The sequence below is a fragment of the Galleria mellonella genome, unplaced genomic scaffold, assembly GCF_026898425.1.
Source record: "Galleria mellonella isolate WM207_F2 unplaced genomic scaffold, CSIRO_AGI_GalMel_v1 utg312, whole genome shotgun sequence".
Lineage (NCBI taxonomy): Eukaryota > Metazoa > Arthropoda > Insecta > Lepidoptera > Pyralidae > Galleria > Galleria mellonella.
The window spans coordinates 6,339,104-6,366,340 of record NW_026442074.1 but is presented as its reverse complement, the minus strand read 5'-3'; the positions used below and the strand labels follow the sequence as shown (position 1 = coordinate 6,366,340).

At 31.6% G+C, this 27,237-nt stretch overlaps 1 protein-coding gene across 2 annotated transcripts in view; it reads right to left on the bottom strand.

The window, feature by feature from the left end:
* The window catches only part of LOC113514985 (uncharacterized), a 41,655-nt gene extending 16,110 nt beyond the window's left edge, over window positions 1-25,545 (bottom strand). The window contains exon 1 of one of the 2 annotated variants that reach the window (XM_026899092.3): window positions 24,175-25,545. In XM_026899092.3, the coding sequence (XP_026754893.1) occupies window positions 24,175-25,368 (1,194 nt within the window). In that variant the 5' untranslated portion in view covers window positions 25,369-25,545. The remainder of the gene's footprint in view (window positions 1-24,174) is intronic. The other variant, XM_026899091.3, reaches the window with a different exon arrangement.
* Between the last annotated feature and the right edge of the window lie 1,692 nt (window positions 25,546-27,237).

The window sequence follows — 27,237 nt, the reverse complement described above, 5'->3', positions numbered from 1 at the left end:
TGGTATGGATACCTATTATATACAACGTAAATGTACCCACTATAAACATCTACCTATATTATTATACTAGAAAATATCTAGCTCATTTACAAATTATTTATAAAAGTGTTAATTAATATACTGTTAGTCTTCAAATTAATGAAAACTTTTAACGAATAGTCACAATGGTTTTCGCAAGATAGCGAGATACAATGTGAGTTTAATCTGTAATAATATTATAAAACGAAGTAGGTTGTTTGCTTAACGCACTGATCTTGGGAACTACCAAATGGATTTAAAATATTCTTTTTATATTTGATAGCTCATTACCTAAGTAAGATTATAGCCTTATTATCACAATACCTCTACAGACAAAGAGATGGTAGAGAGCTAGTATATTAATAAAGTTGTAAAACTCCACAAATATTTTTAATTGTAGGTATTCTGTCACCATAAAAAAAATACATACCTACAGCAAATAAAATCACACAGAAATAAATAAATGTGCTTAACTGTATATTTTCGTTTAATACTTTGCGCTGTATTATAAATTCATTCAATATAACGAAGAAAGAGTAATTTATAGCTGTCGGAACATAAATATTATGATTATGACCTCCTCAACGCAAATTCGAATGCGTCCAATATGTAATACAACATAATATTTGACGCATTATGCATTCATTGGAAAGTAATTTATCTAATCGCTGACACAAAACTTAATGATCATAAAACGTGTTCATAATTATTACCTAACAAATTAATATTATGCTGTTTAGAGATATTTTAAAATAAATAATACACTAGATAAAAACAAGAAGAATTATAACGAAAATAGAGACATGTTTCAGAATAATTACTTAAACATGGAACTGTCCTGTCGTAACCTTTATATATCCGATCATTTCAAAACAAAATCGTTATTGCCTTGCATTTGTTCCGCTATTTGGTGTCGGCGCAGTTTATAATTTTAACCGGATCATCAAAATGATTTATATAATCACAATTACAGATTTTTATCCTACTGTCCAATTCAGTAAGCATTTTTAATTGAAAAACCGACAAGAAACTCTATTTCTGTTCTTTTAAAATACTATTATCAAAACTTTATCAAAATTTATTCAAAACTCTTTATATGTAACTTGTCAAATAAATTTAAATTAAAACAATATACCTAATTACGACTACAAATTATTAACTTTGAATATATAATAATACATCCTTACTTCTTTAAAAATAATTTAATTTAATTTGACTCTTGACGTCTTAACGGCATAAGCAAACGTCATGAAATTTAATATAGATTTGAGATAAAGGAAGAAATTTATTATTTTTTACTACGATCAATCAATATACCGTGGTCACGTGGATAAAATTGCTTGTAAAGATTAGCAACCAATAAAATACTTAAAAAAATGGAATCCTGCATGACATTTATCTGAAGATCAAAACAGGCCAGTCTCTCATCAGGAATTAATCATGATAGTTTCTCCAATGGAATAAATATTTTGTCATTTATCTACTCTCTTAGTCTCCTAATAAATAATTTGTCTCACTTTCACTATCAATTATATATAGCAATACCAACGAGCAAATTCCATTTGAAAGTAAAAACAAGAATAACCTTCTACAAAATTTGCAATGCGAAATTGGTTAAAATATTGCAGTGTGATTAAATGCCACGCAATGTGTGATTAATATGTCAGTTTTACGCCAATACGAATATTCCGTATAATTACTTGGAAACATTTAGAATTCTGTTTTTATGTTACTTACATCGCTTGACTGCAATCCGTAATTCCAAGATGAAATACCAACCTAAACCCCTGAATTGAATATTTGATTTGAATTCTTTTAATTCACATTACGAAGTTCCACGACACTCAATAAACAATAATTTGCCTGAAGATACCTCGTTTAGAGGTGAAACACGTGTTGCTAAACGTGCTTGAATAAAATTGTAGTCGATAGTAGATTGATGGCTGTTATAGAGGATTGTGGAACTCCTGGTGGTAATAATGGTGGCCAATTTTCGAGTGTTGGCAACCATATTCATACTAATGTTAATTAAACAAAATATTTCTAATGTAATAATCAGTGAATATAGACTTCCGCAAAATAAAACCCAGTTCAGTAATATGAACCTCTAAATATTGAAATTCATGTTTGGCTTATTTAAACACGATTGTTACTTATTTCGTGCTTCGGAAGGCGCGTACATCCGACGTCCAATAAGCCACGTCAGAGGCCTTCACGTACAATAAAAGCAGCCTAAAAACACTTGACACTAGAGGGCGATGCCTTCACATGTGTAATAGTAGTAGTTCATATTGAGTATTTAGATATTTATTACTTGAAGCGATTAAATGACAGAATATACTTGAATGTTTAGTACAGAAATACAAAAGAAAATAGAAAGTACAGGACTCTTTCGATTAAAATTAACATAGAATACTTTTTATCCTCATTCACGTGAGCAAAGACAGCTGGCTTTTTTATATAAAATGGTATAAAATAAAACAGAAAAATAATATATATAAATAATAATCTTAAAATATAAATTTACTTTTATATTTGTTTTATGTACTTTGATTTCAATAAAACTAAGTACCAAAATTGTTTACTAAATATGCGAGGTATCAAGAATTGTCATGGTAAATATTTTTGTTTCGGTCTGCAATTCTAAGTAGCTACAATAACAGTTTCATTTATTGTAATAATACAAATCGGTTTCCTCACTAAACTTATTCGATGCAACGAAATTTCACGCCATTTTTCTATTTCAATCCATGGAAATACATTGGCACAATATTAATCTAAATTTAAATATTTAACGTAAACAAAGATTTACTGAAATAAACAAAAAAAAATACCACGTTGACATTTCCCCTCTACTGACATTATTATATCGTTGATCGAAAAAATATTGTTTTTTTACCTAATAAAAAATAAAATACATTCATCACGCAAAAACTGGGATTTTAATGAAATTTGATATACGGGTAAGTTATATCCCGACTTAGCAAATAGGAAACTTTATGTACTTACTGATTAAAGCCAAGGGGCATAGCTAGTATATAATATTAAAAAATAAACGAAGAACAAAGAAGTGAAACTGGTTTGTTGATGTTGTTGTTACCTACATATAATTAGAATTTGTAGACTGTATTTAATTTTTGTCTTTTTATGACCTTTTTTTTTATTTTAAACATGAATGTAGACTACAACTACACAAACAATAATATTTGAAACAATTTATACATTTTTAAAGTATATGGCAAACCACAAATACACTAGCATTATCGATAGATTGATAGATACATACAACACATATCATCAGTGACCCCTAAGTGTAAACTGCAATAGTACGAAAAGGTCGCTAGGTCATCGCAATCAAAACTGAACATTGTATTTCTAAGAAAGCTAAATAGCGTTTTTATGATTTTGAATAAACAACAATACGACAAATATTGTAAAAAAAAGATGCAAAACTTTAAATTTGGAAATAATAATTCACATATAAATTGGCTCTGATATACATACCGTATATCTCAAAATATGTTTTAAAGTTTTCATACAAACTACGCTGTCATATGATTGGTTTAGAATGAAAGTTTATTCGACTTCGTCTATAGAATTCTAAGAAATATATCGTCGTATACAATTCGCCTATACGACGATATGTTTCTCAGAGCAAGTTTCATGAATCTTATGACTAGACTTCTTGACTTCATATTAATATTACATCTATCAATAGTAGATACTATTTATATTTTTATAGCACTTAACTAATGATAACAATTCATTGGTCTTTCAAGGTGTAGGGAGTAACAAATATATTAACAATTATTAATTCTGCGTCATGTTCACGTCAAATGTTAAAATGTTCAATATAATAAATAGTTCTCACAGTATGTTGCCGCGCCACTTGTAACAAGAAATATTTCTCAATCGTTCAAAATACTTTAGTAATCGCACAGTGGACGGCAATTTTCGAAGTTCTGTCACAATTTTAATGTATCAATGTTTTTCTCCAGTTGTCAATGATCGTCTAAAATAAATATTTTTAAATTTCAATGTAGTATTAATAAAGTATGTTGGTATGATCCGATATGTTTTTAATATGGTTACATATTTGTAATTTGTACTCAGTACTTACTAATTGTAACAGGAAACATAAATATAAAATATGTAATGTAAATATGTACTAAAGACATTACAGCAGTAAATTGAAATTATTTGTAACGTAATCTAACTATAGAAATTTAAACAATTCAAGAGTATATAGGAATACACCTACTTAAAAAACAGATATTGAATAAAACGGTAAAAAACCAACATAATACATAATTTTTAAAACAATAAAGATAATAATGAGTGTAGATAAAATTAAAAGTATCCTGTGCCTTATTATGATATTGTTCTTTGTTCTAAATTTACACTTATATAAATATTAGACATAAAAACTACAAAGTATCAATCAGTTGTACATTAGATCACTTGATCCTATAATAAATATACGTATATACGACGTACTTTTTACATTAAAATAATTAATTTTATTTTTATTTATATATTTACTAGGTTTTTGTCCTAATTTTAGCTAATAACATTATATAATAAGTAATATGGCAACAAAACACTAAGTTAAATATGTTTTAAAAAAATACTAGTATATTGTATAATTTAATAATCTATATCTAGAATATTTAAATAACTCTGACTGAACTTACAATTTTAGTTTTTTTATCATTGAATAAAAATATTTAACTGCTTATTTGTTTCGAAATATATTGACCTTGTCAATAACAATACACATACTAACATCACTTCCTTCTTAATGATAAATTGATAGTTACTAATCCTAAAGAGGTACGAACGCTTCTCGAAAGCATTTATGCGCGTCCAAATGAAGGCTGAATTAATTTCCATTCAATTTCTATTCTAGAAGGCCATATGAAACTTTAGGTAATACATTAAAATCATTATCTATAATTATGTTGTCGTTATAAATATGTAGGATTACAGATGTTATGTTTATCATAGCGTAATATCTAGTCAAATAGTAAAATTAAAAATAATTCTACAGATATTATACATAAATATGAAAACAAAATAAACACAAAAAGAAACTAAATTTTGTATGACTTGACTAACATAATTATATAATACTATTAAAATAAATTAAAATATTATATAAGCGATAACATATTATGAATACTGTCTACTATAAAACCTCCCTGTTGTCTACGATATTGTTAATGTCATAGACAACGATTACCAATTTTATTAGGTGCGCCGCGCCGTAAGCCTGTTTCCTATTCTGTTTAAAAGTACCGTTCGGCTATGCAATGGTTAAAATATTCAGCTTTAATAATGCAATTGGAAGACACTAAGAATGAATATGTATGTGTATTTACTCTACAAAACAAAGCAATCACCTCACAGATAGAGTTGATGGATTCACGCCCAATGACTCAATTACTCAGGTTGAGACTACTATGTGAGGGAATTCCGGAAAAATAACTAAATATTATTAGCTCCGTGGATATTCTATGAAGATATATCTACGAGTGAAATGTTTGCAATGAAACCTATTCTTCTATTCTCTGAACCTATCATTAATATTTCGAATTTAAAATTTTGCTCCTACAATTGCAAAAAAAAAAAAATTAAACAAAATCACACAAATAAAATACAAGCAATTAAGAAAACCTATTAATGTTTAAAAAAAATATTCTAAAAACTCCAAATTTACCTATTAAGAACGATTATTTTTCACTTGACAGTATTTACTACACTCATGTTGATCTTATACGCATTTTTTCAACAAATCAAGACTATTCTTTTTTTTTTTAGAAAAATTAAATTACATATTTTAATGCCAGCTCATGAATTAATATTGCGAATATAAACAAAATCTTACTTTGCCTTGTGTTTTTTTTATACAATTAGAATGGCAAACAAGTTGACGGCCCACCTGATGGAAAGTAGTAACCGTCGCCTATAGACATGAGCAGTACCATGGACATAACAGAGTATACTGTTTCGCCCATGATACCCCCCATGCGTTGCCATTCCTGACGACTCAGGTGTTTTTCCTCTGTACCCAGTAAATTCACGCCATATACCACCCTTCAAACCGAAACACAGCCATGCAAACAGCTGCTTCATGGTTGAACCACGAATGGGACAGAGGTATCCAAGCAATCGACTTTTGTACAAAGTCTCCCTCTGGTGAGTGTTCTATTGTGTTATTACAATGTATGTGAATTCTTTAATGATAAAATCTGACAAAACGAATATTTATTTATATTTATTAACATCATTGTGACATCGTTCTTTTAATTTTGACTGACAATTATTATTTATTTAAATGTATTTGAAAATTGTAATGTGATGACGATTAATGGTATAAAATGGACTTGATGTATAATGTGAACTATCTGTGTAACCACATATTTTTGTATGCCGTACAGGCTAAACATGTCGAACGTTATTATATTGTCAACATCTGCATGTATTTATACGCATGTTTTACAAATAAATATATCTTGAATCTTGAATCTATAAGCAGTTATAGTTGTCACAACACAAGTTAGATATAAAAACAAGTGATGAACTATTGCTTCTGCTTGCCCCGTAGTTACACACGAAGCCAATTTATAATTAATATATTCCATTTTTTAACATTTTGCCATACAACATACCTGCTATTAACTATTTAATATCTTGAATCTAACAGTCATGTTTACAAATCATTAACTCGAATGATTATTGTTGCTTATTATTGTTTCGTAAACCTCACGCCGCGTTAAAATATGCAATCAAATTTTACCTCTATCGGTTATAAACTGTAAGGAAATAACTTAGATATTTTTATACCAATTAGTTGATAACTGCTATCTAAAAACATTAATTTACAGCTAATTAGACAACACATCAACGTGAAGTACCAAATGTCGATGATTTCTTTTGCAACACCATGCTCTACAACCTACTAATATAAGTTGATGACATAACGAATTAATCTTTATGATTGTTGTATTAAGATACAATATTCTTTACGTCGATGGTGGATCGATAAGTAGCTATAGTATTCGGTACGCAGCGGGTTCGTTCGTAACCCGCATTCCAATCGAGCGTGCCACTTGCGTGACATTTGCATTGCGTAGGTACCGCGTCTACTTACAATATGCAAAACCAGCGAAGATGATAATAATTAATCAGCTTTTATTCCTGCGCCCCAAGGTCTAAATTTATTGTTTCCGATGGTAACGAAATTCATTTGTCAATCATCATAACAATGATCGATTTTATTTTAATCTATTATCCCTTACTGGTGCCCCGCTGGCGTATACCGTTGGCGCGGGGGAAGTTGCCATTTTATTTTTTTATAACACTGAGGTGACAAACAAGCGTACGGCCCACCTAATGGTAAACGGTTACTGTAGCCTAGGAACGCCTGCAATACCAGGGGTATTACGCGCGTTGCCGACCCTGAAAAAACCCCATGCTGTAGTCTCTTGGGAAAACCACGGCAGGGAGCTCACTCCATAGCGTTCGTGAGAGAAAACATCTCTGAAACCGAGTTGTACGCGACCATCTAGGCTTTAGGCTATGAGAGTAGTAGTAGTAGTATCTTTAAAAAAAAAACAATGATCGATTAATATGTGTATACAATTATGTAGCAGATATGTTTGTACGAACTTAGAGTTTGTTTAACTTGTAAAATTAGGTCCAATTTAACAAAATTAATACATATAAGACAATTACTGTCTTATATATTATATATTATATTCAGAAAAAAAGAATTGTTAATAATCGGGTCTAACATTGTTTACCGAACCTCGTTGCTCTCCCCTTCCCAGTGGAAATCATTCTCATTGATTCTTAGGAATTCGTCACAATGTGCTAACTGACCTGTTTTCATCCTCACCTATCATCCTTCACTGGTGCCCATGATGCATATACCGACAGCGCAAGCAAGATTACAATTCTATTTTCATCCATTAAAAAAATAGGATAATTTGCAAGTAAAGGGCCTGCTAATCCCTGTTAATAACAATGGTCTCCCACTCTTTCATGGTGTTACTCATGTGTAGGTAGTATGTACGCGACAACACCACTTTCCATCAGGTGGGCCGTTACCTTGTTTGCTATTCTCAGTAGGATTAATAAAAACGTTACGTAACTTCATTGATTCTCGGTGAAAAACTAGTTCAAGTGAACTACAAGTGTTTAATATACATATCTATTGTAAGTTAATGTACGTTCGTTGAGTACGTTAAAAAACTGAGTAAAATGAGTCATGCGTATGTAATTATAATTTTACCGGCGACTTCGCGTGATCGGGAAATGTTCACTGATTTAAATAAAAAGGAACCTATATTCTTTTCCATCCCATATAGTACCTACGCATATATTTACCAAATTTTATAGTGATTGGTTAAGCCATTAAGGCGCTAAAACGTAACAAATATACTTTCACCCTTAAAATATTACTAACTTTTATCCATCATTTTAGTCATATGACATGGGATATGTTCATTAATCAAAATAAGAAATAGCCTATGTTTTTCTCCATCCCAAATACTATCGTGATGGTAGAGGTACCAAAATTTCATAACGATTGCTTAAGCCATTAAGCCACTAAAAGGTAACAATAAACAAACTCGCTTTCACATTTATTATATTAGTGAAGCTATAGTATGCTTAGTTAATATTTTTATAATATTGTATTCACCTATATATTGTTGCATTGGAACTTTTAATAAAATAAATTCAAAAACACCTAACTTATTAAATTACTCTGAGTTGTATAGAAATTTATTCATACGATGATACTACATTTACGATAACGTCAATAAGTTTGTATTGTTTGATTTATTCCACAAAATTATAAAAACAAAATTGTAGGTACTACATTTTTACCTACTAATTACTGAATGTAACTATACTGTTTAGGGATATTGTTTAAATATACACAGTTTATCACGCTATACGTTTAATGTTGGCAACAGACTAACAATCCTGGTTGAGAGATAGATACACATTTACAATTATATTCCACATTAGTGATGTACCCACAAACATCACAGTAACATTGGTACATAGTTGGCCAATACACGCAGTACGAAATTCACAAACGAACAATAAAACTTACAAGACTTTACTAGGCAAAACACTTTGAATACATTTCATTAAACTCGTGGCGAATCTGTTAAGTAGGTGACCAATTTCAATGAAAACACAATGTAACAACCTTCAAAATGTATCGCGTAAACAAAGTATGGGTATGGTAAGTATATAAATAAGGTATATGAGTTACATAAAGATTATAAATGACTTTACCTATATATTATTATTACCTATATATATTATTACCTATATACCTATTATATAATAAGGTAGTATGTAACATTACTGCCGTGTGATGCCGGCTTAGAACTGGCCACGCCTTCCTATCCTGAGAATGTCGTAAGACGCGATTAAGGGAACATAATGGTCGAGATGATAAATTAAAAGATTAACTTAGTTTGCCAAGCGTGACAACTACTGGCAAAATCCCCTTTTATGGGGGAGGTCTATGTTCAGCTGTGGACAGTTAACGGCAAAAATATTTGCCGTTAACAGCTGTATATAATAATATAATGATGTTATATTACGTATGTATAAATATATATTTGTTTATGATATACAACTAACTATATTATTTTTTGAGCCATATGGTCGCGGCATAAGTCATTGGCAATCGCAGTTAGACTGAAGATGTTTAAAGAGGAACGCTGCCGCCCATCCCTTACCTTCCTTTTGTCGCATCTTACGACTAAGGGATGGAGAGGGATGGCAGTATACTAAAACTGTCTTTAAATGATATAAACTAAACAACTTACTAAATATACAAAAGAATTGTTAGTTATTGGCTATTAAGTAAGACATATGATGAAACTGAAAATTTATTATTAATAGTATCTTAGATTATGACTGCCATTTTACAATAATTCATCCATTACACTGACAAATTAGTCAAGATTCACCTACAGAAAATTATTTTGACAAATTGAAACAATTATAAAACAATTATTGTTTTAGTACCTTAACTTTTACTGTTTATGTGTGTATGTGTGTATATATATATATATATATATATATATATATATATATATATATATATATATATATATATATATATATATATATATATATATGGAAGAGCACTGCTTATCCTAAAGTACAGGATTTGCCTATTTAGGGAGCAGGGTTTTACCTATGTTTAAATATTTTTGTAATATTTATTTTGAAATAACTTATTATATACAGATAGTACAATGAAATAGCATAACATCATCACTGTATACATTAAGCAATCTACACTGCACTTGTATGAAACTAGTACTACCGGCGTAACAGGTACTGACCATCAAGTCTAACTTATATTCCTACACAAGACTTATCCAGAGATCATAGTTATGAACAGAATTCTCTTATATTTCTTACTAGTGACCTACCCCCAATTCGCACGGGTAGATTAGAATATTGTTTTAAAATAAAATATCGCCCATGATACTCGCTGATTATATAGATTTCTATAATTGAGAGAATTTTTAAAATCTGTTAAATAAGAGAGAGTTTTGAATTTGTCCATTACAAACTAATTAAATCTTTCCTTTTTATAATATTACTTTTAATAAGCAAGTTCACAAAGATATTTTATATATATATATTACGGAGCTATTTATTTGAATACTCAATGCTGCAATCTAAACGTTAGACTACGAAATATCTCGTCGATCATGAATATTTCGTAATGATTAATGGCATTATTTAGTTTTTACGAAGCATTGTATTTATTGGTTTGTAACTGATTAAAAAAAAAGCGGGAGTTTTCAATTAGGTTGTTTTATTTGTCGTTACCTCCGTTATTTATAAACCAATTTGGAAATTATTATCTGACAGGATGATATTATATACTTTCAGGTTGATCCCATAGAATTTTCATCAAAATTGGTTCAGTGATATAGTTTTCAATTCAAGTTTTTAAATGAAAAAAAAATTACTTGTTTATTAATTCTATTTTCAAATTATATAATTTTTTTTTATACATCTACTTAGTTATTATTCATCGCCATTCATAACCGTATATCGGCTACTCGCTACTTACCGTCTATCGAACAACCGCCTATCGTATCGGTAAATCCGCTAGAATGATCGCGTGGGACCGTTGTCAACAGGCCGCAATCGTTAATTGATCAAAAAATATATGTTACGGCTTTTGTTTTCTGGACCATGTCAATAAATGGCGGGTCGACGTCTGTTTAAAGAATAACGTGCTGACCTTAAAACCTGATTCATACTACCATTTTATTCGATTACAAACTGACCCGACAGACGTCGTTCTGTCAAATATTATAAACAGACTCCATAGAAAAAAAGAAAAATTTTTACGTTCCTGAGCTATTTTCCACTTTTTACTTATCTTAAGAAACCTTACTCGGACTTCACTGACTCACCAACCGTTCTTCAGTTTAACACTTCGCAACTCATTTAACGATTCATTTTTATTTATAAGTATGTATAGATTATAGATTTAATTCTGCACGTTTGTATGTATTATATATTAAAGATTCTTGACTAATTATTTTATACATTACCTGTTATATTACAATAGTCCATAATTGTATCATATTTTTAGGAAAGATGAGACTAGACTCTTAAAAAAGGCGTAAAAAATTTCTAACTTGCATTCTAAGGTGGGTACCAGATAATTCTGAGATGAGATGGATCTACGCAGCCCCGTTATTAATTTGACTGTGTCGACTATTTTCGAAAAGAAACACCAGCCAACGAAATTTAGTCTACAAACTATATTCTAAATTAACATATAGAATAACTAAATTACTAATATACTACTACTACTCGTACGGGCAAAAGTGCGGAAACAGACAAGTAGCAAATAATTCAAAAAACCCATAAGAACTAAATACATCTAGACGATAATATACCATAGTATTTTGTGATTTAAATTCAGAAAAATAAATAAATTATTTTTCTGTCTTTCTTTCGGATATATTTTTTTAATATATCGAGGTCTGTAACTAAACAGGATCATTCTTAGGACGACGCCACGCGTGTCTATTTTAGAATGTTGCTCAAAACTAGTTTATCCTGAAATCTGTATGACCAGCACTGTGGTAGGTATAAATTGTATCGAATTAAAAACGAAGAAAATTTGCTGGGCAATTTCTACGCTATTCAAAAATTATATATTTCATTAATGTGCATCAATGTAGCATATACAGTGATAGATTTTACTATTTACTATCTATAATTACTAACAATAATATTATAGAGAGAACAAAAAAATAATTTTTTGTATGTTTGTTTATTCATAATAAATAAACTCAAAAGCTGTTCAACCAATTTTAAAAATTTTTCATCTATAAAAAGTTACATCATAAACGAGTAATTATAGGACATACATTGTTTAAAAAGAAAAACAAAGAAATCCTCGAATTTCTTTATATTTTATTATATATAAGTAATATACAATAATGTAACCTGAAATATCAAAAATTTGACTATTAGTCTAATATGCCACTTTATGTACTTGCACTATAATATTATTGGCATAAATATTACATTTTACGTAAACACCAAATAAACGTGAGCAGACGGTCATGGTCAAGTTACCACGTAAGTGGCTTCAATAAATATCCTTATTCTCTCTAGTTATACGATTTAATTCTATTAGTAAAACAGAATTGACTGTAAAATCCCCTCGATTTTATTCATCCCTAGGTTGTCCGCGGTACTAAAATTTCACTATGTACTAATTTCAAAATGTATAATAGTTTTACTATCGAGTTCAATAAATTTTATTATCCCAATAAATTAATATTTTAATATAAATTCGAGTTTAAATAAGAATTACAATTTTGTGGCAAGAGATTGTCTGACTAACATATAAGCACAGATAATATAATACTATACTAGTAAACATGGTTTACCATCCTTTGTGACCTCTACCAATAGACCCCAAAAGATCTGAAGTTCATATCTGGCCATTACCAAAACTATTTAAATGTTACCAAACCTAACTAAACCGAGAAAAAATGGATTGATAGTAAGGGAGCTAGCAATCCCATTGCTAACAATATAGGTATAGCAATATATCATGTTAACCTCCACGTAGTTCCCTTTGAAAATCATGGTGATTAATTCTTATTGAACTCGTCACGCTAGGCTAACTGACCTGGCTTCATTCCTCACTACTACCTATCATCTCTCACTGGTGCCTCGCAAGAGATTATTTATTGGGATTATTAACCCTTATTGTACCATTCCATTATCTTCATTAAAAAAATCTAATTAATTTGTGTGTGGAATGTGAGTGAGTGATGTAGGTATTTTGTATGTTATAGTCACGAAAATGCGACAATCAATAAATACCTCTGACTACTCCATCTAAGATTACAATTCTGAACATTTTTGTTTATACAATTTCTCAATTTAATGATAACTACAAGCGTATCACAATAACAAACCGTGTTTTGTTTATAATTGACGCAAATAGTGAGCGGGGTTGTCCGGTAAATTATTCGTATTGGATGCAACAAGTCGACTGAAACGAAGAAGAAAAACAATAGCTTGTTAGCGAGTTAATAAGTCTGTAGTTAGCTGTTACGAGAAGCTAAGATTATCAAGTTGAGGGTGAAAGATTAGTTTTTCTCATCCAACTTAAAAATAGAAAAAGGTTGTTAATTAGAATGTATATTTTTTATTATATCTCACCAGTTCTGACTCGAAAAGGTTTATTGACGTGTTGGTTCTATACAATTTTGTCAAAATAAAAATCAACTATTTATTTTGTGGCGCAGAGGTTCAATATACCGCCTCAACTTCCAATGGTTATGAATTCGATCAATACAAACATTTGTATTCAGAAATATACCCATTCGTATTGGTCTAAATGTTGTCTATATATAATACCTATATTATATTTACAAAAAAGTATTTAAGTAGGTGTGCCTATCAGTTATTTACTGCCCTTACAACCCATACAAACTTTTTTATGCACTTATCTCTATTTAATTTGGGAATACATATATAGCGCATTTTATTATTTCAGTCGAATTTATTTATTTACTACATTTAGTTATGAAACAAACATCTGAATGAAGTAATTTAATAATTAAAATTAATTATGACTAGATAGTACTTTATACTCTAAATCTGTGTTACGACCCACGTTGTTAAAATCGTTCCGTATTCATGGTCAGGTCAAGTTATTACGTTTAGTATACGATTATTTCACAGTTTTACTACTAAACTTATTAAAATTACATTATATCTACAACCAATTTTTGCCTACTGCTTCGTATTTCGTAAGAATATCAGTTAACTATTTCTAGATGCCATATTAAGTTTTTATATGAGTTTAGAGAATAGTGCTACAGAATCGATCTCAATGAATGATTTAATTAGTGCAGAAGCAACAATCTGAGACAAGAATATTTTTATATTAATGAACCGTGAACTAATTTTCAACACCGCACGACTCGATGCCATTGTGTATGTTGTATGCGTTTGCGCACAAAAGATGTTCGTCCTTGTGAAGTCGACGTGTTTCGTTACACTCGACGTCGTCAAACGTCGTGGACACAATATTGATACATACTATATAATAGTATCATCATCATCATATAAAATAATAAAACATAAACTTCAATTGCGGCAGAACCAGTTATTTTCATCTAAAAAACTAAACTATTAAACCAATTTTAAGAACATTTATATAGAACCAATCTGAAAATACATCCATTATTATAAAAAAAAAACAATTTTCCAAATCTCTTCATAAATGACAGAGGTCTGAAATAATAAACATAAAAAATACAGCTAAATTGAGGACCTCATTCTTATTTAAAGTCGGTTAAAAATACTATAACACTATTATTTATAGGACAATAAAATGCTTAAAAATCCAGTATTTTATAGTGTGAGATATAAATGGCTCTTGAATAAATTAATTATACAAAAAACCCAATGACTGTGTTGGATAAAATATATTTAACTATCTAAGATCAAGAGATACCTATTAATTAATTTATGTATCTGCCGCTAAGCAGCTGTGCTTACATCACGGTGTCTCGTTTAAAAGGGCAGGTTACTGCAGCGAAATTATAAGGTACGGAGACATCGTTACCTTTATAAGGTACCTTAATAAGGACTAAGCCTTAGGAATGGTAACGTATACGGATGCGTAGATATGTATATATAATATAAATATGAACAGTATCATATATCCACTTTACTGTTTATATTTGTATGCGACAGTTCCCATTTTCCATCAGGTAAGCCGCTAGCTTATTTGCCATTCCAAAATTTTTTTATATATAGGTATTTCTAAATTAGACATGAAATACTAGATGCCGCTAGAATCGAAAGTCGTGCTTTTTAATGATTATTTTATAATTAAAGATAATAGAAGTAAAATTTTTAAATAGGCGAGTGGTTTTATTACTTTTTTTAATCGATGTAATAATAATTTATCATGATTTTTGTCATTTTGTAAAAAACACAAACCTATAAAATTATTTTTTATACAACTTAGAATGGCAAACAAGCTGATGGCCCACCTGATGAAAAATGGTAACCGTTGCCTATAGACATAAGCAGTACCATGAACATAACAGAGTATACTGTTTCGCCCATGATACCCCCATGCGTTGCCATCCCTGAGGACTCAGGTGTTATTCCTCTATACCCTGTAAATTTACGCCATATCCCACCCTTCAAACCGAAACACAGCCATGCAAATACAACTGCTTTACGGTTGAGATTTTAAATTTTGCGATTGTACAGGTTATAATTCGAACGTTGCGTTCGATTCCAAATCCACTGTATTATGTTTCCTTTTAAAGACAATAAAAAAATGTTACCTCGTTTTAAATCATAGATACCTATGTATATATGTAATAGGTAAATATGAAATACCTACTTCAACTGTTAACAGATACAGCTAGGCTATTAACATCAAACAGTTGTTTCGAATGAAAGTAGTCAATAAGATGGAAACTTCACGGTCCGTTGGTCCGGCCGTGAGAAGTGAACAGCGGTGATTAATTAACGTATCGTATGATGATTATGATGTGTCGAGCGAAAGTAATATTTGCCGGGGGACAGTGCCAAGTGAATACACGAACAATTTATTACGTCACTAGTCTAGCCTGTGAATTTGTCTGCGTGGTAATCGTGTAAAAATTCTAGCTTTCTATACTAACGTAGTTTCTGGGCGCGCCGTGTTAGCATGGGAGGCTCTTTAACTATTACTACTAAAAATTTACTTATTCAACTCACGGGTTTACATAGAGACAAAAAATAAATTGAGGTAGTATATAAAGAAAAATATATTTAAAAACTATACTTAAACTAATTGACCAACATAAATAGTAGTCTATATTGTTATTCATAAGAGAAATCTCGTAAGAGACTAATAAGGGAACTCATTGGTCGAAGGATTGCCAGCAGCGTTCTTCTTAAAACACCACCAAAGTCTAAGTGCGATTGCCAACCCGCCTTTAGTAGTTGCCACACTCGGTAACATGGCAACTCCTGGCAAAACCTCTCTTACGAAAGAAACTATAATATCACCAAAGCGCTTCTTGTTCCATTAGCGAAACGCTATGATCCTGACATTTAAGGAAACCGTATTCCTTAAGACAAAAAATAATATACACTTCCATAGCTCTGCTTATATTAGGCGCTGTATAACAAAAATAAAATAAAAAACACATGCTTTTTATTGAATTAAATCTTCTTTGCTATGTAGCAACTTAAAGAACCATTGACCGTTGTCGGCAAGCGGCCACTTACCGTGGGAGGGAACTTACACCATATTACTCTTTACTGTGATTTAGTTCCTTAATTCAAGGTGATAGAGATGATTTCGCAATAGCAAAATGGATTAAATTGAATAGTGTAGATGACAATGCGTCGGTCACACGAGGTTGAATCATTCTAAGTAAACTAGTGCAGTGTAACTGTGACTTGGGAGTTACAAAAAGCAGGCCTAGTGACTCTTGTGTTCGCAATAATAATTAAATATAATATACCAACTTGTTTTATTTATTTAAATAACTTTATTGATCAAATAAAATAAGGTATAAAAAGCGAATTTAACATATATTACATATAACTAGATATATAAAATATAAAAGATTATCTCTATCTCAAATAGTATGTATATGTATTTTCATAACAATTCAGTCGATTAACAAACAATTATAATTGTAAAGGCATTAATACAGATGAAATAATTATGAAAGGTTTTAAAAATATTTGGTCGCCCATAAACGGTAGTACGTGTTTGAATTTAACAGATGAATGAATTACATCCTAAGATCTTACCATATAATAATTCTATGATACTTTTCTCATATTTTCATGTTTTATCAAAAAGATCTTTTCACTTTTTAGCAAAATAATAAAACTTATAATTATTCATTGTTTACTAGTAGAAGCTTACTGCCGTAAACTAATTGCTATGTTAATTTAAAAATAGAACCGCGGTGATTTAAACATTTTAAGCATTTGAAATCTTAAAAATTGTGTATTCATGCACAATTTACCATAGAACCAGACAATAGGGAAAATTTAATACAATATCTCTTTGTTTAAAATTTAAGACTAAATTATACATAAGTTATATATATTGTGTTTCAGTGGACAAATTTACATCCGAAATTTTCATATTGAAAGCCATAGTCAATAGTTAGTGTTATTCAAAAATATTATAGTAATATGTACCATAGATATGACATAATATATAAAAATATTAAATGCCGTAAACCTCTACTCAGTTTTTTCGTTTTGTCAATTATATAATACAAGCTTTTACCGGCGACTTTTCATTGGCGCGACCGGAATATGTTTATTAACCGGAGTAAAAAGTAACCCGTATCCTTTTCTTTCCCATATAGTCCTTGTATACCAAATTTCATAGTAATTGATTAAGTCGTTAAATCGCTATAAGGTAACAAACAAACTTGCATCATAACATTTATTATCTCGCTTATTCCTTATATTGTATAATACAAATAAAGTGTACTCACACATTCATTCAAACTCACTTTCACATTTATGATATTAGTAAGGATTCTCAATGAATCAATTTATATTCGCAAAGCGCATTCATTCAATAAATCCCTTAAATCGTCTGTACCTTTCTTACATTAAAACTCACCTATTCCGACCTACCAGACAACAGGCTGACATATTTATTATACTCTCTTTTGCACTAAATACAATAAAGCAATAATGTTGTAAACAAGGGTCGGTTTACTTCTGAATTATAAAAGAGGTTACTTCCAATCAACCAAATATAAGTGATAAAGGATGTAGTTAGCGGTTGAATCTAAATATAGATAAATAATTCTCGTTACTATGTACAGTGGACAGAACAAGACAGCGATGTTTAATGTTTTGAACTCTCTCTTTCACTTCTTTAATAAACAGATCCACATGCTAAACCTATAAATAAAAAATTCGTAACCACAGTGCGATCACTTCTCGATCAATTTTTAGTTGCCAATAATAATTGTATTACGTTGTACGATTGCTTTAAACAACGCCAGTGCCTATCAATTACCAGTAGATAGTTTTTCATATCAGCTATTTATGGTTCGCTGCTGAACATAAGAGAGGTTTTGCCAATAGTTGCCATGCTTGACAGGCGGGTTGGCAAACACAATTAGACTTTTGGTAATGTTCTAAGAGGGGCATTGCTGTGCATCTCTTTAAATTCTCTCAGTTGTCTCTTATGACACTAACGGAAAAGGAAGGGGTGGCTGATGTTGTGACCACATGGTTACCACAAAATACATACGCAGGCGGGCTTACCACTCATCATTTACCAATCATCATATTATCATCCATTAAAAAAAAACCCACGAAATACAAATATAAAATTGCAAGATACGTGATCAAAGTAAGTTTGTCTAAAAAGAAGGGTGAACGCGTTGATCTCTTTTGCATGCAATGTAAAAGAGATCAACGTGTGTCTCGTGCTACAATATTGTGCCGACAAAAGATAGATATCAATTTAGCTTAATTACAACAATAACACAATAAAGAAGTGTAACATGAAATAAATTTGATATGTCATTAATTAATGTATAAACGTAGACTCAATAATTGATTAAAGAGTAGCTTATTTAAGGATCTAAAGTATACACAATTATAGGACTCGAATTCATATAATAAATTTATTATTACGTTGTATCAACTTGACTGTAGACCTGCAGGTCGACTCTTGAATCTAATATCAATCCAATCTATCATCAATGACATTTTTATATTGTACTTATGAAACTAGAAATTAGGTTATAATTGGAATCGGTTTGCAATAGTTTGCATTAACAAGTTACACTAATATGCATCTATCAGAACAATATGAAACCATTATGTTAGTAATATTGCAATTAGAGGGTGCGAAACGTCTCAATTTTAATATAGATTTATTGGAATTTATTTCAGAAGTAATCCCACAGTTCAATGAGAAAATAATCGCTTCGTTATAAAAAAAGCCTTCTATTTTTAAAGTTTAAAAATCCCTAATTGTTCAAAAAGCGACGATATATTATTTAAAACCATAATTAGCCAGCATATAACAATACAATTATTAAAGCTATCTTTTTACCAGACTCAAAAGGGCTATGTTATTATTAGATGTCAAAAAAAGGAGTTATTACTAGTATTTTTTTTTTACTAGATATTCCGAGAAATCCAATTACGTTCTTTTAGTCAAGAATGTGTTTGAGTATTTTTTTAAGGAATCGATCAGTGGGATATGCAAAAAATTGTGTATAATAAAACATATGTTTTATATTAATCTTTTTTTATACTATGACGCAACAGATATGGGACCAATTTGTATGTAAAAAAGAAAATTGGGATTTTTACATTTTTCCGGGCACTTTTTCCAATTTTTCTCTTAATAACAATTTTATTCGAGCTTCGACGAATAATTGAAAAAAAAAGCTTAAACCGTATTGGTCCTGCCACTGTTGAGTTTTGCACTTAGCAAAAATATTTAGCAATTCATTTTTATTTATATACAATTAATAAATTACGTTATACTCGTAACTATGTAGTGAACATAATCTTTGTTTATTATCCATCTCCTTATACCCGAGTAAAGCGCAGTACCTGTTGGTTTAGCATTTTTTGCTTAACGATCACGTAATCATGATGAGCTCATGCATAATTATTTAATGTTTTTAAAATTACTTACTGGCCATAACGACTCGAGATGAGGTTAAGGTGTTCATAACAATCATTCATTTAATAAGGTTACGTACCTACTTAAAATATTTCGGGTGAATAGGCCCTATTTGTTCTTGTAAAATATTTAAAATAATAATGATATACAGAGCTAAATAAATCTATAGTAATATAGGTATAGACTAATTTATTAAAATTTTACTGCACTGATATATAGCGTATATATATAGCGTAATATATATAGCGGCACAGTGTATTCTGTGACATCCATTCATTTTCCTTCATAAATGGACGCCACCTTTTTGACATTCTCATTTCTCAGGAATATAAACCTTAACAAAATATCGTCAGTTAGATTCCTGTAATTTAATGATAGGTAACACTCGTTTTCAAATATTCAAAGATTTTGGGATCCAGTAATAAAATATTAAATAGGATGTACAATATACAATATCAATCTATATTATAGACTTTAAAATACAAAAACTCTGATATTATCCGACATAAATGGCATAAATCAGAGATAAAACACACGTATATATTATAATAAACTAGCTAACAGTTGTATAACATATTTCCATATAAAACAGCGTAACACTTATAATATCTGCTCTCACTCGAACCGCGACGACGAATATAGAAAGGATGATTATGAAAATTAACAGCCTTGTTAGAAAAGGAAATAACGCGAAATTATCCCATGTCTTGGAGAAAAAATCGATTATTTTGAAACTAAAATTATACCAAATAGGACATACGTTTAAAGTCGTATGCATGGGTAAATAGATAGATATATAACTTATTTGCATGACTTACAGCACACAACTAACAACAGACATTGATAGGCATACACAGTAAAAGGAGATAAAAGAATGCATATACAAAAAGAAAGCAAAATACATAAAAGAAGTATTTTTTCCTGTGGGTATAATTAATGTGTATGTCTGTCCCACTCGTTTTTTTACCATGAAACAGCTGTAATGCATACTCGTATGTGCAGTTTGAAGGATAGGATATGACAATTAAATTACGGGGTACAAAGATATTATATCTTAGTTTACAGGAATAATAACGCATGAGGTATATAGTATGGGTATATTTATGGTACTATTTATGCCCGTAGGTGACAGTTACTACTTTCCATCAAATAAGTCGTTAACCATTCTGTAGTTAACACTTATTAGTTTTTAATATAATTTAGAACATTGTAGTCGAGTAGAATGTTTTCAGTCTGTTATCAATGTTATCATTTTAGCATTTAATTTTTCACTGCTGAACAAAGTCCTCCTTTATAGGCTGCACATTCCAAGCCTCCTAAATCAATCGACCCCTTGAAACATAACTGAGATTGTCGTTTAAATTAGTGACAACCAACTAACTGTGAACTACTATACTGTACTTGTTGGTTTACTACGAGGTCGTCTTTTGACAACCTATCTTCACCATTAATTATAGATTAGACTTAGACTACTTAGACTGACTAAGTGGCTGGCCTATTATCACTTCAGTTTAATGACCTTTCTGGCAATATCCATCAATTAGGTTTTTTTCTTTATGCTATATCATCATCATAACAACCGTTAACTGACCACTGCTGAACATAGACCTCCCCCTATTTTGGGGTTGCCAGTAGTTGCCACGCTTGGCAGGCGAGTTGGCAACCGCAGTAAAATTTTGGTTATATTTAAGGAGAGACGTTGCTACCCACCTCTCGACTGTTAAGTTCGCTTAGTTACCTCTTACAATATCTACGGGAAGGAAAAGAGTGGCCCATTCTACGCCGGGGCCACTTGACAATATACCTATTTCAAATAAACAATTAATTAGCCTAGATTATAATAGTTTCAGATTCTAAGGAACATGCACTATCTTAGAGTGTTTTCAATTATATCTCGTCCTACTGGAGTATTCGCTCACTTGATCTAACCCCGCCTTTTGTTCTTAACAATTCTACATCATAACATGCCTATAATGTGGTTCACCTAATTTATACAGGTAAATACTTGTTAAAACAAGTTTTAATTTTAAAACTAGACACAGCATTAAATATTTATAAATAGCATAGCATTTTAAATTATCAATAATATTTGTATCATGCCATGCTATAACTGGTATTCAACTTGTGACGCCAAACACTCCAAACACTGTTTATCTAAAGAATTAGTTACTAAATAATAATGAGTATGTACAAAAAACACATACTTTGTACGACTTAGGTATCGCTATCGTGGAATATTATGGAAAAACTTGACACTCTATGTAGACGTATACGTACAGTGTATGTATTTTAAAATATTTATTTAGGAAAGTAATGTACATATTTTTTTTAAATATATATTTCTAAGATATAGGTAGCCCAATAATTTTAATTGCAAATTTATAATAAACTTAAAAAAGAAATGCAAGTAATTTTCGGTATTAAATATCAAATGCTTAGTAACAAAATATGCTTGAATTCAAAACGGAGTAAATAACATTTCCAAATCAAAAAACGAATATTATCTACGTTAAACGTTTTATATAAACTTTATAAAAAATATATGTTTAAAACAATATAGCAAAAATACTCTGGTGTTATAATCCAGAATCGAAACCGGTTAACATAAATGTGACCGTGTATTCTAATGGATAAACCTATTAAATATCTTTAAATTTATATTATTTATAATCATTTGCAGTGCCTTCAGGAGTAACTGATAAAATCGTTTTGTTACCTCAAATTCCGTCAGTTGTAAACCGATTCAGAACATTTTTTATCTGAAAATATATACTTACAGATTGGTCTCATAAAAAGGTTATCAAAATAGTTTAGTTTTTAAAACAAAATAACTAGTTTTGCCACAATTGAAGTCGATTTTTCTTTGTGGAACACAATCTTAAATTATGTATTGAATACTACTCTTAGAGACGATTTTCCCAAAATGTTAATCTTGACATAAACGTCAATAAATTTTGAGCCTCATAACAGTTGAATGCACATTAGGAGACTGAATGTTTTTTTTTTTATATTTTTGACCCATATTTCTTTGGACAATTATTTAGTTTCATTCATAGAAAACTTCCTTTTAACGATGCAAATTTTTTTTGACCACGTGTACCTACTGATATGCATATTATATAGAAATATACTCGTAGAAAAATTATAAAATTTGTAACACGAGAGATATCAACGAAGTAAAATACAGTTAAATACATAGTTCTTACATTATACAAGCTTTCATATATTATATGACAGAATAACTCTCGATAATAGTGATAACTTTTCTACTACGTTCACTTTGTCACGTTAGCTTAATCTATAATGTACGAGTACATAGTTCTAGGGTGACAATTAAGAAATTTATTTCTCTTTCACCCGCCTACTAACTAACATCATTATTTAAAATATGTAAGTATAATTAAGGCCACATTAGATACAAAGTTCACTCACCTTAGTTCAAGGGAGGATTATTAATAATGGGATTTAACGCCATATGCAAGCAATATAAGTCAAAAACACCATCGTTGTTAATACCTAGAAAATTCGTCACAATAGGCTAATTTACCTGTCTTCATTCTCACCTATCCTTCATTGGTAACCAATCAGAATATAGCATAGCAAACACGGAGTTAACATTGCATTTTCATCTCATAAAAAAATACTAGCTTTAATAAAATTTCTATTTGCTCGTCCTTATTATAAAATTATAAAATATCGGAGTTTAACACTCATTAATGGTAGAAAAAATATCCTAACAAAGATATGATCAATCTAACCGTATCCAAAACTTTCATTCATAACCAGTTTATGAGTGATGAAATAACAATTACCTAATAAGTAGGAAATCATTCTGCAATCCAAAATTCCTGTAGTGGTCATTGGCACCCTGTTTATATACATAAATTAAACTATTAAGTAGATATTCTCACCTCAGGTGGAGCAGCAAACTTCAAGTTGGCGAGAGATCCGTGAGACCGACTCCTATGTTCTTGTCTTATGCTGTATGAAAATGCTCGCTCATTCAAATGTCCTTTTTTTCTATATATACCGCCTGCATCATCTACTGCCTCTAGTCCTGTCATGCTCTGGGCAGCTTTCATAGCCGGTTGTGGTGGTTTTGAACGCCGAGGATCGACAGTAGCATATTGTAAACGTCCTCTCCCTGGAGGAGGAGGACCGGCCATATAAGGACCCGGTGCTAAAGCCGCCGGCACACGTCCTCTATGTCCTAACGTAGCCGGTCGTGCATGCGGCAGTGTGGCTGCTGGATGTGCCACCAATACCATGGGATGTGCAGCCGCCCACGCTGGAGGCGCGCGTCCTAATGACCTTCCATTCATTACTGGCGCCGGCCCAGGCATTGTGGCATATAATTCATCCGCCGATGCAGACGATTTTTTCTTTGTTTTCTTTGTAGTCGACTTCTTTTTAGGTTCCTCAGGCGGAGGAGGGGGCGGAGGCACAGACGCAGGTCGTGTGATCTGTCGAGGTCGCGGTGCTCGCGTCGGGTGCGGAATGTCGTCACTCGTATCGTCACGTTCGACCTCTCCAACCCACACTTTATGATTTTCATCTCCATCAAAAACTTCGAGCTCTTCTTCATGTTCAGGAGGTAATTGCGGCGGTGCTCGCTCCGCCTCCAAACGTTTGGCATACGAACTATCAGCATACGCATGAAAACAACATCGGACTAGTGCGTTGGCGGCTGCCTCACGACGACAGATGAAGGCGTGACATTCCAATACCTTTATGCCTTGCGTACGACGTAAAACCGCCGCAAATAAAGGAGGACGTCGCGGAGCAGGCGCTCGAGCGAACGGTGAATCCAGGGGTAAAAACCTCGGTGCACCCTCTACGGTCACCCGTCGAACAGCCGCACAATAATGTAAACTCGATATCGGAAAAAACCTCGCCACTCTAGACCCACTCTCATCGACATTCTCCAACAAGATGCCGTTCGACCAGACGGACAGCCACGAATCTATCCCGCCGGTGGTCGCTCCCTTTTCCGGATACAACTCACGCAAAGGTTCCTGAATGCCTTGCAGGCCGTCCTTACTCTGCTGAGGCACTGCGGAGCCTAAATATAGGACACGGCACCTACAAATCGGAGTCGACTCCATTTCGTCACTACACTATCACAACATGTCACTAAATCACATTAATACACTATTTAGTTAGTTGGCGTTAATTCACTCGTAAGGTACGTGCGGTGGCCGCGAGACAGGCGCGGGTCTGAGTGAGCGGAATTCAAGATGGCGGATGAGAGCCAAAGCGGGGAAGGGGGGCAGCGAACAGAGCGGACGCGGGGTGCGGTTGCTATACCTGCGCTTACGCACCTGTGAAGACACCTTTACGGCGAGTATGGGTAGGTAGATGGATAGTGCCGATGAACCGGCATTGTGTCAAATGAGTCGTCGCGAATTCGGCCGCATTTCTCTTAGCCGACGCGTCACCAACGTGACGGAATGTCAGTGTAGGTCCTGCAGTGAAATCTGAAGGTCGATTGACCGATGGGAAATAATTATTTTCATTAGAAATTCATTACGTGCCTAAGCATACTTAATTACCGTGACGGCGTTAATCGATATCGTACACTATATTGGTTTTCATACTAAGTTAACATTGTACAAATCAGACCATTTCCAAGTATCTAGAATCCATCTGTGATAAGGATTTTCAGTAATATAAAAATATAAAAAGTAGGTATATATAATATTGCACACCATCACTCCAGACGCCTGTACTATAAACTAGAACCTGTGTTATGAAAACTCAGCCAACGCACATCTGGGGGGTAACAACCAAAAAAAAACAACATAAACCAATTTCTAAAAGTCATTTTCTAAATTTGCGCGAACTGAAATCAAATCCAAGACCTTACTAACAACGTGGCTACCACTGTCTGCCAGAGGTCGATAATAAATTAAAAACTTCAGTAATGTAATAAAGTGTATTTATTTATGCTTAATATTTACATAAAACCTATCTAATTTTTTACTTATTATCAATGTAAAAATGCATGTGTCATTAAAATATATTTGCTGTATAGTATACGAATACAAAGAAAAAACAACGTGTTTAAATTAAACAAAACTATTTACAAATTGTGACATTCGGAATTCGTCCAGACACTTTTTATTGTAGTTTTTGCATTCTTAAATATGCAAATTCATGTTTCTACGTAATCGCGTACCTACTCGTATTTTACAGTAACACAAAAAGTCATAAATTATATAATTCTCCTTTTGTAAAATAATAACGAAATCCATTGAATCATATCAAGCCTTATATATATAAAAATTCCACAACAATACGTTTCATTCAGAAAGGATTTCTGCAATTACCTCAGAAACGGAACGAAATCCTTCGTATTATATTCTGATAAGAATTTTAAAATTGGTACAAATCTAAAGAAAATTTAACATTACACATATACAGAAACGGTACTATACAAAATATTTTACAGTCACGACAAACAAAACATAAAACTAAACTGTGGGATACTTCAGACAAATCTGTTTGGGTATCTCTCGTGTTTTTACAGCCAAGGATCTATGCTTTCATGGCTGTTTGTTCGATGAAGAGTGAGATATGGCAGTAAAATTAAAAGGTACTTAGACAAAACATCTTAGTACTCAGAATTTGCAGCGCATGAGAGAAATTATGTGCATAACAATGTATTAATATCTGTAAGCGACAGTTACCACTTTCCATCAGGTTGACCACCAGTTTGTATATATATATCATTGAGATCGATGCAAACACAACTGCTTCACGGTAGAAACACGAATGGGACATTCAACATTTGTACAAAGTCTCCGTCTGGTAATATCTGGCATAACAATATATTCTGTACATAAAATTAACCATTTCAATTTGTCCTAACGGACCGATCGAATGATATATATACATTAGCGAAATCTTTATTCACTAAAATTAAAATTTCTATTTTATACCACAGCGAAATCTTTATTCTAAGGACTAAGATA